At 39.2% G+C, this 19,218-nt stretch overlaps 1 protein-coding gene across 1 annotated transcript; it reads right to left on the minus strand.

Moving 5' to 3' along the window:
• Positions 1-1,011: 1,011 nt before the first annotated feature.
• On the minus strand, positions 1,012-18,905 carry LOC149836993 (E3 ubiquitin-protein ligase KEG-like). Its single transcript, XM_090005729.1, has 16 exons — positions 18,060-18,905; positions 14,412-14,780; positions 14,102-14,332; positions 13,211-13,336; positions 12,772-13,108; positions 12,494-12,651; positions 11,630-11,787; positions 11,241-11,362; positions 10,956-11,090; positions 6,397-6,521; positions 5,190-5,294; positions 4,834-5,067; positions 3,559-3,892; positions 3,164-3,352; positions 2,714-3,019; positions 1,012-2,631 (listed from the first exon to the last, which is right to left on the minus strand). The coding sequence occupies exons 1-16, from the start codon at positions 18,755-18,757 to the stop codon at positions 1,393-1,395; spliced, it is 4,866 nt and encodes a 1,621-aa protein (XP_089861855.1). The 5' UTR covers positions 18,758-18,905; the 3' UTR covers positions 1,012-1,392.
• Between the last annotated feature and the right edge of the window lie 313 nt (positions 18,906-19,218).

Genomic DNA, 19,218 nt, shown 5'->3' on the forward strand with positions numbered 1-19,218 from the left:
TTTCATTCATTAAAAAACTGAACTTCCTCATATATTGCTTCATTTATTCACATATTGCATTCATTCTATTCATTCAAAAATAAATTTGCTCATATATATTAATTTTATTCATTAAAAAATAAACATACTCATACATATATATTCATTTCAATCATTTAAAACAATCTAGCTCATACATATAGTCATTCAATTCATTAAAAAATAAACAAATTACAAACATTCACGATATATAACTCTACATCAAAGGGTTTAATTTTTGGCTTCTTAATGTCAGACACATTACTGTTTTTGTCCACAAATTATTTTCATGTAGATCCCGCAAGTTTTAAAAGGTTTCAGTTATACAAAGTTCACAAATTTGATTGTGCAAACTTCGCACTATACATGTGAAGTTAGTTCATAAATTTTCAACCATGAAGAAAATAATAAATATGGTTATGTAAATTTTGAACTATATATCCAAATTTATTGAAATATTTATGATGTTTTTTACAAGTTTAAATTATTAAAAGTTCACTTATATGAACTTCATATCATGAATGCAAATTTAATAGAATATTTGTAAAGTTTTAACAGGTTTAAGTTACATGAAGTTTGCAAACTTCTTGATATCCTCAAAACAAATTGTGCAAATCTACCTTTTAATGAGACTGTAATGCCGAAGAAGTATACCTACATATAACGCAAACCTCGAGAGGTCCACCATGCAAAGGTTAAAATGATCATTTTAAAGTCTAACATTTGCAATTTTAAACATCTGGCGAATTTTCAAAACTTACAAGGTTTTTGGAGACCATTTTTGTCGTAAAGTAGTCATTTTTCTAATAGAATATCCGACTACAGCATATACAAACACAATTAAACCAATAAAAAGGTATTGGTTCACCCATCTCCTGAATCCAGACCAGGATCAAATTTTATCATTCCTACGCTGCACAAACTTCCGTTAATCATGCTTATAAACTTGGACCTTACAAACGAACTTGGATTCAACCGCTGCTCAAAAACAAAAAACAAAGATAGATTCTTTCTATAGGATCATTTGTCTGTCCAACAATCAACAAACCCCCCATTTGTACACAGCAATATGATGTTACATATGAGAGAGCAAATAAATAGAATATTACATACACAATAAATGACCCTACTCCTACCTACTGATACAAAAGCATGCAATCCTTTTAACTGCTTCCCCCCATGCGCAAGGAGGTAAAAGCCTCTGTAAGCCACTCTGGTTAGTAATGAAAGGATAGATTGCAAATGGCTTACCCATTTGAGAGGCTCAATGACGTGCATGATAAAAAATCCTCTGATTTATCATCAGAGATGCATGAAATTAGATGTGCAATGATGATAAAACTTCGTATCACAAAGGCACGATAGACTTTTACACTAAGGTCCAGTGTCTTGGTCTAGATCAATGTCTGCTGGATCCCCCACCCAAAGTCTGCCTTCTCTCCACTGGAATCTTATGCGAAGCTTCCCATTTGCATCCACACCCATGACCTGTCCTCTACTTGCATATGTTTCCATCCCCCAACTCCACCGTGGCGTTACCACACTGGTTTTCACTTTCACCTTGTTTCCCACCTTAAATGCTCTCACTTTCTCCATCTCCCAAGATTTACAAATCCATAGCCGCTCCAAGAAACAGAATGCCACCCACATGTCTCCATCGTCTTCCATCCTGTGAATTACACCAATGCTTTCATGAGTCACTTCACCCCACTTGTATGTTGGGTTGCTGATAGAAGCCTTCACCCTCACCCAGTCCCCAATGCACAGTTCCTCTTCTTCCACCCTCTCCACTTCCGTTGGGTCGAGCATCCACGATTTTGAACCTGCAGGTGTATAAATTCTCAGCCTACCATCAGCATCTATTGCAGATATAGTTCCAAGAGTAGAATGGCTACGCCCAGACCATCCAAACCTCGGCTGTTTTACACATGGTTTCACCCTCACACGCTGCCCCACTTTGAGTGCATCAACCCTCTCGAGTTCGCATGGAAGCCCAATCCACCTCTCTTGCTCCCCACAAAACCCTACAAGCACATTGACACTTGTGAGATCCCCATTTTCGTAGCCTATTCCTTGCACTATACCAATACTCCCTGGCCTTAGTGACTTCCATCCATTCTTTGGCTCTAAGACATCTTTTATCTTCACCCATTCGCCAACTTCAAATATCTCCACCTTCTCAAGATCAGCTGGGTCTGCTCTCCATGGTCCTCCCACACCAGGGAAAGAAACTTTCACTTCTCCATCAGCATGTATGCCAAGTATGATACCTCTAGAGTCAGGGCGAGCATCCCTCCATCCCCATCTCGGCTCAGAGAGGCCAGCACGAAATTTTACATGCTGTCCAATTTTCAAGGAAGGAACCTTTTCAACATCCATGTAGTGTGTCATCCATCTCCCTTTTCTAAAACAACCAGCAAGCTCCAAATAACCATTATCAGGCACGCTGTGCACTACTGCATAACTTTCTTTACTGACACTGTGCCAATCATAACTAGGTCTTGTTCCAAGACTAGGCTTCAACCTGACCCAGTCACCAACTTCAAATCCCGATAGCCGTTCTGCATCTCCAGGAGCGACCTTCCATAAGCTTGCTCTGCCAGCCACTTTCACCTGCATGAAAGAGGCAATAAATTCAGAATAATTCATAAGCTAAACAGAATGGCATAGACAAGAATTAAGATTCCTATCTCACATTGAGTGTCCCATCCATGTTAATTCTCGTAATTTTCCCAGTTGTGGCTGGAGTTTCCTGTGACCATCCAAGTCGTGGTTGCGTGATGGATGGCATCACATGGATCTCTTGCCCCACTTCAAAGGGTGGCACCTTCTCCATGTCTGTCACAGAGCAGCAGAAGGGCTTGCTTCTGAAACAAAATGCAATGCTCATGTCCCCATCCTCCTCTAGACTATGGATCATGCCAACGCTATTCTTAGTGACATCTTCCCATCCATATTTTGGAGATGAGACGGCAGCTTTCACTCTCACCCAATCACCAACCTGCTCAACAGATGCTTTTATAAACAAAATAAAAATTTCCGAAAAAAAATTAAAGATAACAACCAGAACCATACTAATCAACAGGTACAATGTTGATAATGACAAAGTCAACCAAATCAGTGATAAATACTTGAATAGTCTTACCTTGAAATCCTCCACCTTCTCCATGTCAGAAGGATCAGCTTGCCATGGAATAGGTCGACCAGGTATGTCAATTATGAGCAATCCATCACTTCCTATCTCACTTATTCTGCCTACACTGTGATGTGTCTCACCTCCCCAGGCATATCTTGGTTCTGCTACAGATCTCTTCACACAGACTTGGTCACCAATCTATAATAGTTAGATATTACACCTTTTAATGATGATACACAAAAAATAACTGGCAAAACCAATGCAAATGGCAACAATGGTTGTTCATAGCTTTTACCCAGTCACCAATCTATAATAGTTAGATATTACACCTTTTAATGATGATACACAAAAAATAACTGGCAAAACCAATGCAAATGGCAACAATGGTTGTTCATAGCTTTTACCCTGAATGGTTCAACAGGTTCAACCTCTTCTGGTTCACAATGCCAAGGACCTGGCAAATAGCTGAGTTCCAACAATAAGCTACTGTCTGGCCTGATGCAATATACTATCCCAATACTTCCTGGTGTTACAGGTCCCAGACCATGCTTGGCTGTCGTAAGAGCAGGACGGATCCTGACCCAATCACCAACCTTGAATTCTTCAACTCTTTCCATCTCCGCAGGATCGGCTTTCCACCCCCTTGATGCTCCAGGAAATCCAACACGAAGAATCCCATCATCATCAACACATAGTACAGTTCCAATGCTATCACGAGATTGACCACGCCACCCAAACCTGATTGCAGAAACATGGTAATTAAAGCTCAGTTGTTTCCATAAAGTAAAGACAAGATAATTCAACCATGCTAAAGAACAAGACTGCAAGAACATATGCATATAGTCAAAAACATTAATGAATATACACACCATGAACAGACAGCAGAAGCCAATCTTGTAAGCCTAATCCACTAGAAAACAGTGAGATTGGAATCTTACTAGGATAAGCATGCCAGTTATTATAATAATCCAATCAGTTACAGGTAGATGCACCAGATTCAAGCCAAATTGCTAGAAAGGAATGAGGCCGGCAGCATGAGTAGTAGTGAGAAACGACTAGCAAGCACTTTTAGGCCCAATATGGAAGTGAAAAGTGGGAGGTGTTGAGAAGTACTGTGTTGGAAAGACTATTTTTCCTTCTCTAATTTCAACTGTTAAAAAGGCACACGAAGATAGATAATGATGCATAATTCCATAATGATTTTTCTTATCTTATTATTATAAAATAGACTTGTACATTTTAAGGGAAGGTAGCAAAGAACAGTGCTTCCCATGGTATAGGAGGTCTCTTTCCTCCATGCTTCAGAAGTGCTATGGTTCATGCTTCAAAAGCACCATCCCTGGGAAGTGCACTTCCCAAGCATAGGTAGCCCTTCCAGTGACCCCCAACAGAACTACTTCAATAAGTGCCCCAAGGAACATAGTTCAAAACAGAACAGTTTGTGCTTTAGATTCCTAGCTGAAATAATATAGCAATAATGCTTGAAGAACAAGTTAGAGCTGGTGAAAACAAGCTCAGGCTGTTAAGGAACTGTATTGTACGCACGCAGTTACCATGCAAGTGTTAACCACAATATGACAGCTGCTATATGAAAATGCATTAGATGAACAAATTTGCATATCATCGGATACATAATTCAAGCTTCAAATGATTGGAAAAAATGTTGAAAGTTTCATTACTTTGGTTCTTTGACATCTGGTTTGAGTTGCACATGTTGTCCTCTGTCTAAGGGAATCACCTTCACTACCTCATTAGCCAAGATACGAGCTTCTCCAGTGCAAAATGACACAATGAGGACATCCTTATCTAGGACACTCTGAACAAAACCAACACTTTTATGCTTTGCGCCTTGCCATCCGAAAGAAGGTGTCTTGATACTTCTTTTGAACTTTATCCAGTCTCCTACCTCATAGCTAAACATCCAAAGTAAAGCCACTATCAATACTGGAAAAAGGAATCCTAGTCAAAGAGTGCACACACATTTAACAGTTTTTAACTCTACACCAAGCAAAAAGAAGACTCCCTCTCCACTTACATTGTTGGGGAAAGATGAATTTCCTTGCTTATGAGAGCATCCATGAGATCTTCTGAAATCCATTCACGAGGAAGAGCCTCCAAAAAATCACGTAAAGTCTTCCCGCTAACCACAACACGATGAATCAGCAAGGGTTGCACATATTAGTACAGCATATTTTAAAGGAAAACAGATGACAAATGGAAAATAAATGTTGGTGCAATACATTGAACTCAAAAATTGAGTTTATGGGATACAGATAAAAAAATCCCACTCTTCTGATTGGTTGAAAAAATCGAGTTTGAAATTTTTTATGTTTCAGGTGATGCACTACAAAACCATCAGCAAAAAAAAAAGATTTATGCCCTGAGAAGATTTATGTTCTTTTTAATGGTTTCCCCCAGATAATATGGTGATAAAGGGACTAAAGGTTGGAAAATAGTCTCCCAAACCATGGTTATAAAAAGCATGCAGCAACACCATGGCATCATGAATTGGTCATAAGGTATATGGTAGCTTGATGAAGGTCATACCACTCAGCCCTTTCCAAATGAATTCTGCTCCCTAATTTTCAATAAAAATCTAATATTTAAAATATTAAAACATAGAACCATAACTTCTGCAGTTACTCAAGGGTCTGCCAAGGGGGTCACAGAGTGCATCTCTATATTTACAAGCTTACTTATTGTACCATGTCATAGGGGCACGCCATTTGGGGTCTATGTGTCTAGGGGACATGACAAGGCACAAACCTGTACACGACTAACACGTCCAACATTATTTTGATATTATTTTAATACATTTTATATTATTTAATAATATATATATATATATATATATATATATATATATATATATATATATATAAGGTATTATTTCATGAATTAGAAACCATAAAACATGTGTCTATGTTAAAAAAAATTGGGTATTCATGTTTCCATGTTGGTTTCCTTGTGACATAGTTGTGTCTTATCATTGGCATATAAGAAACTGGTATACTTCAGCCAAATGCTACAATGTGGCAAAGAACTGTTGTAACTAGGAAATTAGGAGACCTACTGTTTTAAGTTTTCTCATTCAGCTATTCCAACTGGCACAAAATCATCATACATGAAATCTTAACAAATAGGTTTTGAGCCTTTTGACCGAGTACATTACCTGACTATAAGAGATAATAGAGGCCATCTAAGTAATTATGAAAAAAAAGTTATATAAGAGAGGGTTTTACCTGTGATTTCTGACATCAATAGCAGCATCTGGATATTGAAGCATAACAGCAACCCATTGGAGGTTCTCACGTACCATTTTGGCTGTATCAGCTGCTATGTGGAAAGCATTATCACCTTCATCATCCTAATCATAGAGAGTAAGAATTATCTTAGGGAAAAAGGAAAATATATAGGTGTAATGCAAACAAAAGCAGATGCATAACAGAATAAAACACAAAACATAAAAATCTTTAACTGAACAAACCAAATATGAACAACCATTTCAAATAGGATGTCTCCATGCACAGGCAAGCAAAAATGATTTCGCTATATAAGCAAGTAAGCAACAAAATAACTGAAAAAAGCCCCAACGTGATAGACACATATATAAGGTCAAATTAAACAGCAAAATGTTGCAAAAATAAATAATAAAATTGAGAACTATGAATTTTGATAAGTTGCCCAAAGGTTATACAAAAGAGTTAACAAACAACATAGAATGATAGAAATTATTATTACCCCAACTACTGCTCTATTAGCATGTTTCCTTGTTAAAGAAAGCTCATTACTCAGAAAAAAAAACATAAAGAGGATTTGGAAAAAATGAGAGCCAACCAGACATCAGGACATGGTACAAGACAGAACAAGTACGTGTACGAGTTCAACACATGCTTTCTCATTCCGTTGGTATTCAATTTGTGTGCAAGATGGGGAATTTCCCCACGAAATACTTGAGAATGCTAATTACCAAGGAGCATATAAGGCTGCCCAATGAGCGCCAGTGGAGGATAAGGTTTTCTGGAAACTTCAATCATACAGAGACCATAGGACACAGCACATATTCATGTCAATACATGTGATCGAGAAGAAGGCCTCTAAGAGTTTGAGGACTTTCTTGTGGAAGGGAGTGTCCTATGGTCAGACACCATCCTTGGTCACTTGGAAGCATGTATCAACACCTACCGATTTGAGTGGTCCAGGCATTTAAAGACTAAAGAACATGAACCAAGGCATTCTTTAGCTAAGTGGTGGTAGTGTTTAGGTAACGAGGTTAAACCTTGGATAAATCTCATCAAGAATAAATATAGTTTGCACCACAGACTGTAGAGTTGAGAACATAATAGCAGGTCGAGGAGAGGGTCGGGAATGTGGCAGTATTGGACTGAAGTACGGCTGGACTTCAAAAACCATATCAAACCACAGCTAGGGGATGGAGCAACTCCACTTCTAGATGGATAGATGGTTTAGTGACTTGCAGCTGGCTGACAAGTTCCCCGTGCTATACCCTTTGGCCTCCACACCTTATTGTTTAGTAAGGGACTACCAGAATCGTCATGAAGGATGGATTATGCAATTCAGAAGAGATTTCATGGACATTGTGCTTCAGGACTGGCTAGATGTATTAGAGCTTCTGGCAGATATCAATAGAAGGAAATCATGACAAAGTTTTATGGTGATGTCATCTTCTTGGTGTCATCATATTACACAGCCTGTGTTTATTGTCCCCAAGAAATGTATTTGGGTGTCTGGCTTTTCACCTAGGGCCTATGTCACAGGGACTCAGCCAACTGGGTGCCCCACCCGTGTCGACGCGATGCGGGTGCGGCACCCGGTGCGGTCAACCTGACACTGGGTGCGGTCAACACACCCAGGGTCATTTATGTCCAACTTTAGGACTTTATATATATATATATATATATATATATATATATATATATATATATATATATATATATTTTTTTTTTTTTTTGCAGCACCCCACACCCAAGTTTTTTGAAAGTGCCACACCCCCACACCTGCACCCATGTGACATAGCCTAGGGCACAATCCTTTGTGTGGTTAGTCACTTGGGATAAGGTCCTTACACAAAATAACCGTGGCACAAGGGATGATGGTATGCCTTTCATGGTTACTCCCCTGCCTCCATGCTACCACTTTTCAAGTTTAGGGAAATCCTGTTGACAGCTAACAATGAGAGTTTTCATAGGAGCAAGCATATGCAGTCTTGCCTGCATAAAGGAGGAACCTGTCCCCCACTTCTTGAGTTCTTTCAGTAAATATTTTGCTTGACTTGGACTAACCTGAATATTGAGTTTGAAGGAGCCAGCACTAGGAATCTTTTATTGGGACCTCGAGCCTTGAAGGGAAGCAAACAATGGACATATATTTGGCAGTGTTAGCTCATTACAGCTTAGCAAACAATGGACAAGTATGGTGGGCAGTGTGAAAGAAGCACATAAATCATGCTTTTAGGAATAGCTCATTAAAATCCAGCTTAGTTCATAAGCACATTATGGTTATCTTTTAGATCTAGTGTTTCCTGGTTGGAGCTGATTTTCAAGGCTCACTTGTCACTTTTCCAGGCTTTGTTGGATGACTTGTCAACCTATGCTCTGGGACAATATGCACCATGTTTGATTTACTTGTTTATTTATTAATAACTTTTTTCTTCATAAAAACATAAAGCATAAAAAAAATTCTAATGCATGAAGGAGGAAGAAACACAAAAAGGATTCAAGTTTATGATTTCTTTTGAAAATCATTTTCTTAATTGCTTATATTTTATTAATTGTTATAATTTTAGATCATAGATGCCTACTAGGGATATCAGTAAATAAATATGATTATGCAAACATAGAAATACTCACGTACGTTTACGAGCTTTAGATGTTTCATGTTACAAAACATACGGGTTTTAAATTTTGAGACTTAATTGATTTAATGAATCTAATACGTATAGTGACTTTTATTGTGAATTTATCAGATTCGATAATTTGATAAGTGATGGCATGAAATGATGGACATTTTCTTTGAAGGAAAGAACAATTGATAGGAAGGACATGTCTTATAATTCCTTGCCTCCACAAAGCCAACTAGTTTCAAGGAAGAGGTTATTTTCAGGGTGATTTCTTTCTCAGCCCTCTTCCTTCCGCTTTAGGTTCACCCTTCAACTTCTCGGACGATTCCTTTTAGGGTTATGCCCACCATGTTTTAGCCCTTCAGTTTAGTAGTACGTGGCATGTATCAAGAATTAACTAGTATAACTATATTAACAACTATCTTAACACTCTTTATGTACCCACTGTGAAAAAGCATTATCCAGAAAACTTTATTTGCTGCCTTGATACTTTCTTCAAACTTTGCATTTTCTTATTTTAGTTTTTTCCTAAATTTAAGGCTTTTGAATCCCATTTCTGCCTGCACATTAATTATTGCTTATGCTTCACATTGTCAAAGGTGCTAATATAGTCTACAAGTAGAACAGCACATGGGATTTTTATTTTTACAGAAAGAAGGATGCAACATTATGCACAAGACAAGTTTTTCAAAGTGTGGCAGCCATACAGCCTGTTCTCTAAAACGAACTACAGCCAAAAGACCAAAGTGGATGCACAATACATTCAGTCAGCTAGCATTAACATTGTACAATGAACTCTAAGCAAAGCTTACTTGAAAACCTATCTAAAATTTTACCATGCAATCCTTCAATTAATTTGCACATGAAACATATAAAACTCTAATATGACAAGTAACATTTAAACAATGACCAACAAAGGCATTAGTGATATCCAGAATGTTCAACTCTAAATATATCCATCATACTTTCATACATCTGAAATCTGACTCCTATTACAACTATGATCAGTGTTTGTATGAAACTTGTCAAAAAACTTTGAAACTGAGGAAAGAATAAAATTACCGAATACCTGTTTTAGTACATGGAATTCAAATTACTAGTTCCTAGGCACTGACCAATAGATTGAGAAGAACTACAGATGAAGTTTTGCAGAAGGGAGCTTACTCTAACGGAAACCTTCGAGATCTGCTTCAATTATAAGATGCCTACACACTGTCGGGATAGAATAAGGCTGAAAACGTACCAAGAAGCAGTCTGCTGACTCGAGACTTGGCCAGATGAGTCAAGAGTCATGGAGAATTATTTCAGAAAAGCCAGACGTCTTTTTTAGCCTTTTAAGACTTAGTGGAGTTCAATACAACTTTTTTGAATATTCATTCTGATTATGGCATTTGTAAAACGTGGCAAACAATTCAGCCAAGCTCCTGGAGTGAAGCCTTTGCAATCATCAACCTTGATGATTCTCCATAACAGATAATAGCAATTTATTAAGGGGAAAAGACTTTAGTTGGAAAATGGAATCGAACTTCAAACATTTGTCTGGAAACTTTTAAGATATCGACAAGCTCAAATCATCCAAAAATCCTCACCAAATCATAAAGTTCTTTTTTTCTCCAATGACTTGCCAATCTTTGCATTGCGCAACTCAAGTAGACCTACCCTGACCTCCAACTCAAGTTATTGTGTTAATACAGATTGTAAATTAGTTTAAGGTCTCCATCGAAGAAAACTGGATCATTGAGCAAGATAATTTCAGATTGATAAATACATAGGATAGGCAGAGTTAAGAGCTTCTTTGATGCTACATAACAATCCAATTACCAGCAAAGTAGCCATTAGTTGGCCGTACTTCTGAGTTATTCTAAAGTAATGAAAATGTAAACAATTGAAACGACTAGAACAGCAGGATAGAATAAAGAAGCTTCTAAAAAGGCAAAGTACCTGCAAATTACAATTAGCCCCACTAGATAACAGCAAACCAACACAAGACTTTGCACCCCTTGCCAGTGCAATGTGAAGGGGTATCGTATTGTGAGCATCCCTAATATTTACATCAACTCCAGCATCCAGAATTATCTAATAAAAAAAAGCAGACTGATCACATTAAGGACAAAAAAGAAAGGTCAAGACTGTACATTGTGGGCATGTTGAATTAGCCTTTTAATAAAAGCATCTTCTTCTAGAAAAGATACAGGTTAGGCAGGAAATAACATGACTGAAACATACCTTAACCATCTCAACATCATTGGCCATGGCAGTCATATGCAAGGCTGTACGTCCGTGTGCTGTCTCTTGGGCTGTTGGATCAGCGCCCACAGCAAGCAAAATTTTCACCAGCTCTCTACAATCTGCAAGGTGGAATAATTGATAACACACCATATTAAATCCTTTGGAGAAGAAGAAATGCTTGAATTTGTTCCCATCTTCATTGCAATTCCTCATGAAAACACATAAACGCCCAAGGCAATTACCAAGTGTTAGCTAGCAAGCTGCTCAAGATATGACTTAAAATAAAATTCTAATTCATTTTTCAGAACTAGTGAAGAAAAAAAGGCTGGACAATCACATAACAGAGAGATAAATAGAAGTTCCAACAAAAGGAAAAAAAAAGTTACCATTTTCATGATCTTTCTTTAGATTAGCTGCCATACACAATGCCGTTCCAACTGGACTAGGAACTTCAATTGCTGCCTCTATTTCTTCTGGAGATGCAACCTCCACCCATCTTCTCACAACTGAAACATTCCATGTTGCTATGCACAAGTGCAATGGACTGCATCATCAAAAGAAAACCATCAACTTTTTTAACAGGCTAAGCATCATAAGAAAAGTGTTTTTCTGACCCAGCTGATCAACAAGAGGAGGTGGTGCTTGCAACTTGGGTGGAGATGGAAGGAACTTTGTTTAACACCATTAGAAAAAGAAATAGAACAGCTGGAACTCAAAAGACAAAAGAACAGCAATGGTGCCTTCAGTTAATATGATCTAGTATCTTCATGCCAAATTGTTTCCCCAATCAAAATAGCAAAACAAAGAAGTTTAAAAAAAGCAACAAAAAACTTATTAATTACTTGGTTCAGCCAGGACAGCTGATCACCAGAAGTATAAGTAACAAGAATTTGGAAGGTGAAATTATTAATAAGTAACATGAACTGGACATATGGAAGTCCCCAATAAAGATATGAACTTTTATCCCTTCCAAATTTTTTGATACCATGATCTCTTTTTTTATACTTTACAATTTACAATGCATATTCTACCTTAGGGATTTTTTAATCAACTCTTGTGACAGTCCTTGAATATTATTCACTTCATCCAGACAATATTGGTTTAGAACAGGCATGCTACCTTTACAAGTCAACTCCCATAAATTTTCCACAGAAATAAAACAGGCAAGACAAAATCGCTGGTTAGTCAGACAGATATTGATGTTCAAATTAATTTCAGATGTTCAAATCAATTTAAGAGTAAGTTCTTACGACAAATTCTTTGAATTCAAAATTCCCATCGATCTACAGCCTCCATGCTCCAAAATGACAATTGCGCATTCAGTGTATTTTTTTGCAATGGCTCTATGCAGTACAGTTTCGCCCTCATCATCAACCGCATTGGGATCTGCCCCAGCTAAAAGCAACTCCTATGATCATCACCAGATCAAGTCCCTTAATGAACATAAACATACCTCTGAATTGTAAAACAAGATCATAACCACAAAACCACTTGACTGAAATGACTGCATCAATAAAAGGACTCTTACACGCATACAATCTGGCTGACCATGAAAAGCACAAACATGTGCAATAGATGGACCTAAGCCATCTTTCAGCCTTGCACTGACATTAGCAGATCTTCTGATGAGAGCATGAACGCATTCTGGTGACCCAGCCGCTAATGCAAACACAATTGGGGGGTCCCCATCTCTATCCAGTACATCAACATCTGCCTCTTTATATTCTAGAATAGCTTCAACAAGTTCACCAGAACCCCGTCTACATGCCAAATGTAAGGCTGCCTGGCCATCAGCATTTTGTCCATCTAGAAGGGAACCAAGTGACTTTCCATTGTCTTCAGATGCAGCCCTTGCAAGAAGATCTCTGTAAATCAGAATAAAATAGATCATAACAGATATTTGCAGATCAAGCTCATCAAGCACCAGACAAATAGCTCTCAAGTACAATCTACATACACAGACTTACCTAACACCATCCAGATCTCCTTGGGATACAAGGCGGTGAAGGCTAGTCTGGTCATCCTGGAAAAACTCCAAAACTGATGATGGTGACGGCTCCGTGGAGTTTATCCCAGAGTCCTTGGCCAGATCACTGAAATATCAGTCACTTTACTCATGTAAGAATTAACTTTTTTTTTAGGAAAGAGAAAAATTGCATTACATGCAAGAATAACTAAAATTGGCCCAGTCAATGTTCACAACCCCACCAATCCATAAGGCTGGGCACAGACCCGAACTGCCCACAGGCCACCTGTGGTCCAGCTCTTTTGGGCCAGGACTGGGATGGTTTGCAGGACCCAGCCCAGCCCGGACCAGGCTTAGCCGCTTAGGCTTGGCATGTTGATCGCCAACAGGTTGCTAGGCCTGGTCAGAGATAGACCTGGGGCAGGACAGCCAGTGGACTGGCCCTCAAAAAAGGGTGGATGGCCCATGGCCCGGCTGTCTCGGTCAGGCCTCAGTGGGTTTTTGAGCCTTGGCATGGCCCAGGCTGTCCAAATGGATGGGCCAGCTTGACAAGCTGGTACAGGCTGCCATTGCCCACCAGGCTGCCCCTATTCGTCCATGCAGTTTCGGCGAATCCATTATTGTTCCAAAAAGTGAAGTGCATAAAGCAATAAAAATGGCACAAGCACCATGCGTATGGAATGTGCTTAATTTCCCCAGCTCCTAAAAGTTCTCAAGCATTTCCAGCTTAGAATTTAGTCAACTTACAAGGGAATTCATTTTCCTTTTCCTCATAACTTTTAACATACCTTAAGATGTTTGATTTCGAGAAAACAGTTAAAATCGCGTCTACAAAGTAAAATATGAAAAAATCCAAGATAAAACAACCATAATGGTGCTTTAAAAACCTTACTTATCAGGGCTTGCAGGTGGACTCCGAGGTACTTCTTGTAGGTGATGAAGAAAGGTTGACAGCATTGAATGAAAAGTCGGCCTTTTTGAAACTTTAAACTGTAAGCATTCCCCAACCATCTTCCACAGTTCTCTAGGTATTCCAACACCTACTACACTTGCATATTGAGGAGGTAGCCTACGAGCCTTGACAACTGCACGATATATTTCCTCTGAACTTAAACCAGCCCACCTGCAGCAAAATAATATTCAATTAACTGCTATGTTATTATGAAAGAACATGAACTACAAAAAACTCAAACAACACCCACGGAATAGAGCCTGTACACATCTCCACCAAGGTACACCCAAAACTCCAGGCATCAGACTCCACAGACATCCCAAGAGCATCATCCCAGAATATATTTAGTGACTTCTTCCCTGGTTCCCATGCTTCAGGAGCTGTATAATTTGGACAAAGCATGGTGCAATCCATACATGAGTGCATCCTTGATGAATCAACCTCAGGGACAGAACGAGCTTTGCGGCAATCTGGCTTTTTCAAAATCTCAAGTAGCCCATAATCAGAGACTACTGCACGCCCGCTTGCATCTAAAAGAAGATTAGATGGCTTTAAATTCATGCAAGAAATACCAGCTGCATGAAGTTCAGCAACACCACGCGCAATATCAGCTCCGTACCTAAGAAAGCAAATGACTTCACACAATTAACAGCATAAAAATGCATATATGCATTTGAGAAATGGAAAGGAATGTGGGGATGGGAAGAAAAAACAAGTCAAACTTTTACATGCAAACATAGTAAAAATCCAAAAGCTAAGATAGCTGATCTTAACAAGGAAAAGAAGGGTTATTAATATAATGAATTTTACTTTCTTTTGAAAAGAAAAAAGAGGAAAAGAGAAAAGAGCATTAACAACTATGAGCAAACAACGAGATGAGATATGCTACTCTCTCTCTCCCTCTCTCATGTGCACATGCATGTGTACAGACTATAGACACATAAGTGTATTCATATTTCCTAGTATTTCCATTTCTCAAAATTGCAGTTGCATGATAAGACTGATAAGAGTAAAATGATCAACAAAATTAAGCACTAAAACATGGAAAGATTGACAAAATGACCATGGAAAAGTTTTAAAAAAAGGAAAAAAAGGAAAGATCAACTGGACTCCATTTTTCCATTAAGATCTGTAATATAGAACCTATAAATGAAAACTGCACATGGCAAAGGGCTTAAAGAAGCATTACTATGCTACAGGATCATAATTAAGAACAAAAACAAAAGGATCATGATCAAATCCAGACACATCCAATTTTAGAACAAGAAGAATTACAGCAAACGAGATTTTAACACATACAATTTAGACCATGGTTGCCAGTTGAGAAAGCGGGAGCGGGAAGCGATACGGGAAGCGGGAGCGGGAAGCGAGAAGCGAGGCACTTTCAAAATTTTAGGAAGCGGGAAGCGTGGGACCACTTAAGAGCGAGTCGGGAATCGTCCCGGAAGCGACCTAGGAAGCGAGGGGAAGCGAAAAAAAAAAATAAAAAAAAGTAAAAAAAATGAAAAAAATGAAAAAATTGGGGAAGCGTGCTTCCCATAAAAGGGAAGAGTGCTTCCCATTTAAAAGTGACGCTTCCCCGCACGTTTCGGAAGCACGACGTTTAGCGTTTCCCCTTTTACCTAGGCGCTTTCGGTAACTCTGATTTAGACTTCAGAAGCCTCGAATGATCTTGAAAAGAATCCTTAGTTGATTAGTCAAAGAAGAAAAAGTAATAGCTCTCTGTCATGATACGAGTGTCAGGATTGAACATGGGTGCGAAATGTCAGAAACATCGAATCTTGAAAAATTAGAATTAGATACATGACATGGCTATATATATAATGGGGATTGTGCTGCCCCCTTTTTCGTTAGGTCATTGTTAGGACCCTCCAAAAAAAATAGCTTTAGGTCTTTTATGTTAGATCTGAACTGTTAGAAACTTAAATGTGTTTATCATTGCTTATTCAATAGAAAACAAGTTTTTGATTAAGCATCTTTGTGCTCAGATGTGTATTTTAAAGAGGTAAAAAAAATCAATTGTTGATATTGTATTGAAATGTGATGATAAAATATTCACATTTTTACATCAAATAAATTTGCAAGAAAGCTTGCTTCTTAATAAATAAGCAATGACAAACACATCTAACGGTTCAGACTATGATTTTTGGAGGGTGCTAATGGTGGTCTAATGAAAAAGGAAGCAACACAATCCCCCCCCCCACATATATATATATATATATATATATATATATATATATATATATATATATATATATAAACTTTTAGATTCATATATTACAGGGCCTCATTCTATAGTCAAGAAGAGAGAAATGTGAAAGAAAAAATGTGTGGCAAGAGATAGAGGGGAAAGAGGTGCAACAAGAGAAAAAGAGAATGAAGATTGCTGATTCCCAACTAGAGAACTGAGCAACCACCTTGTCATAACACGGAAGTGATATATGAGAGAGAGAGAGAAGCTATGCTGAAACCCAAAAAAATTAAAAAAAAAATTGCATGATAAAATGTAAAAGATAAGCATTTTGTCAAATCCTTGAAGTTATTTGCCTAATAACCCATCCTTGAACTTTGGGCATCTTATCCTTTTCATGGTCAGTGGCACACTGCATTACACAGGGAAATCTTGTGATTGATCTTGAAAGAAAGCATGTCAGAATGTCTAGCATGGTGCATTTTAATAGACACCTTCTAGATCAAATCATCATAAGCTGACATCATACATACAAATAATGTGCTACGTTATAAATCTGAATACTTTGAACATACAAATCTTGACAGAAGAGAAAGCATCCCAATGAAATTATTGATTGTGTACCAATTCCTAGGAACTCACATTAGTCATTTGAAAACTGAGATAAAAATTGAATAAGAAAATGATTTTTTAAAGTAGGCAGAGTTTAGTAAACAGGGAAAAGAATATGAAAAACAAAATAGGGTGATGATAAGAAGCCAACATTTAAGGTCAGGAGTCCCTAACAGAGGCATGGCGCAGAACAGATCCATGAAGAGTATTCATTTGTCCAAGTAATAAAAGAGCATACTTTCAAGTAAATTTTTGCGGGAAGATGGACAGACCCAGGTGCCAAGCTGAAAATCGTAAGTCATTAGGAGTTACTCAAAGAAACCACTATATAGCCTTTAGCCACCATACCAAACTTTCAACTAATTAAGGCCAGGGATCTTCACTCAATTCGTCCTCATGCTCTACTTTGTTGTTGAACCTTTTCATCCAACTATACACTTGCGCACATAATCAAACTATCAAAACCATAAAAGGTTGCAGCAGAAATGCTAAGCAAAGTATAAAAATACCCATCAAGATCGGATTTCATAAGTTTGAACATTCAAAACTTCATTTTAGAATATGTGGCACATCCCTTAACTCCATCCAAATTTTCTTCAGTCGGAGATTTTGTACCTCTGGCTCCCAGAGAACACCATATTAGCAACAATTGCGAAAATACCTTTCCACCTCCCCGACTAATAAATCCTCTTCTCGATAAAGCATCCATGAAACACTTCATCAAATTCACTCATTTAACACTTCATCAACTATACTTTGGCAAGGCCACATACAACAAAGTCCTTAATTACAAGTTGTTAATACGTGAAACAACAGAAATACTCCTCCCAAATCCTGCTTTGAATCCTAACTAGCGTGTAACACATAAACTCACCATTTCAACAACACTGCAAATGACATAGAGAAAATGTGTCAAACAAATGACATCATTCACATTCTACCACAAAGAAATTAGTCCACAACAACACTGCAGTGTGAGGTCTTGAAAGCTTTCCATCACACCAACATTCAGAAAAACTCTAAATTTGAAGTTACAATCAATTCACTCAAATTCTCAAAAACCAAAAAAAGACGACCAATACAAACAACAAGTACCTCAGAATCTGCTCGAGTGTGAGCCGCCCCTCGTTGTTCTGCATCGCAGACTGCACCGACCCATCGTACCGGTCCATCACAAGGCAGAGCCGGTCCTCAATCCTCATGGCCCCATGGAAGGTGCAGACGTTCCTGCACCACATCGACGCCCTCCTGAGCGTCTCCAGCCGGCTCTGCACCCACACAACGTCGGTCTCCGGGGCCATCCTCACCCTCTTCACCGCCACCCGGTGCCGGCACCCTCCCGGACCTATCAGCACCCCTGCCCAGATATCCGTCCCCGTACACCGCCCTTCTGCTAGCTGTCTCACCATCTTTAGGCTGTGCAACCCCAAATCTATCGAGCCCAAGCTCGAGGTGGCGCGGCCGTCGCGCCCGCACCCGTTGGAGAACCCCTGGAACCCATGGCCCGGAATCCCCTCCTTCTCGTCCTCCTCTTCGTCTTCGTCGCTGCAATCGAACCCCGACCGGCGGACGAGCGACAGGACGGCGAAGTTCTTGCACAGGGCATCGACGCTGTTGCCGACGCGCAACGAGTGGCGGCACCGTGGACACGAGAGTGAGTCGTCGGCCGACGCCGCGAACATCTGTGAGAGGCAGTCCCTGCAGAAGCCATGGCCACACTGGAGCAGCATCGGAACCCTAGGCCCCTCGTCGTAGCTCATCTGGCACACCGAGCAGCACGGGATCTTCCCCATCCCCGCCGACCACACACCTCCGGAGGCCGAATCTGAGGCACCCACCTACTCACCCTCAGGAACGACAAACCCTAGGACGCTTGGGGAAGAAGACCAGGTGGGAGCGAGGCGGTGGATGATCCATGGGTGCGCGAGTACGCATACTCGGACACGTACGTACATACCATCACGTACCCACATACGTACATTCCATCACGTATCCACGTACAGAAACCCACAGGAGAGAGACCCACCCACCCCACCTCCCTCTCTCTCTCCTTTAGAGTGTGTGCCAAACTGAAAAACCCTGATATCTCTATTCCTTTATGCTCTCCCTCTCCTTTTCTCTCTCTCTCTCTCTATTGTCTGCCAAACTGGAAAACCCTATTTTTCAAATTCAGACTATATTTCTTTGTGCTCTCTTTCTCTCTCTTACATACACAAAATGATGAATGATGAATGACGGTGGGACTCTCTCTCTT

This window comes from Nuphar pumila, chromosome 5 (assembly GCF_984573655.1).
Source record: "Nuphar pumila chromosome 5, dmNupPumi1.hap1.1, whole genome shotgun sequence".
Classification (NCBI taxonomy): domain Eukaryota; kingdom Viridiplantae; phylum Streptophyta; class Magnoliopsida; order Nymphaeales; family Nymphaeaceae; genus Nuphar; species Nuphar pumila.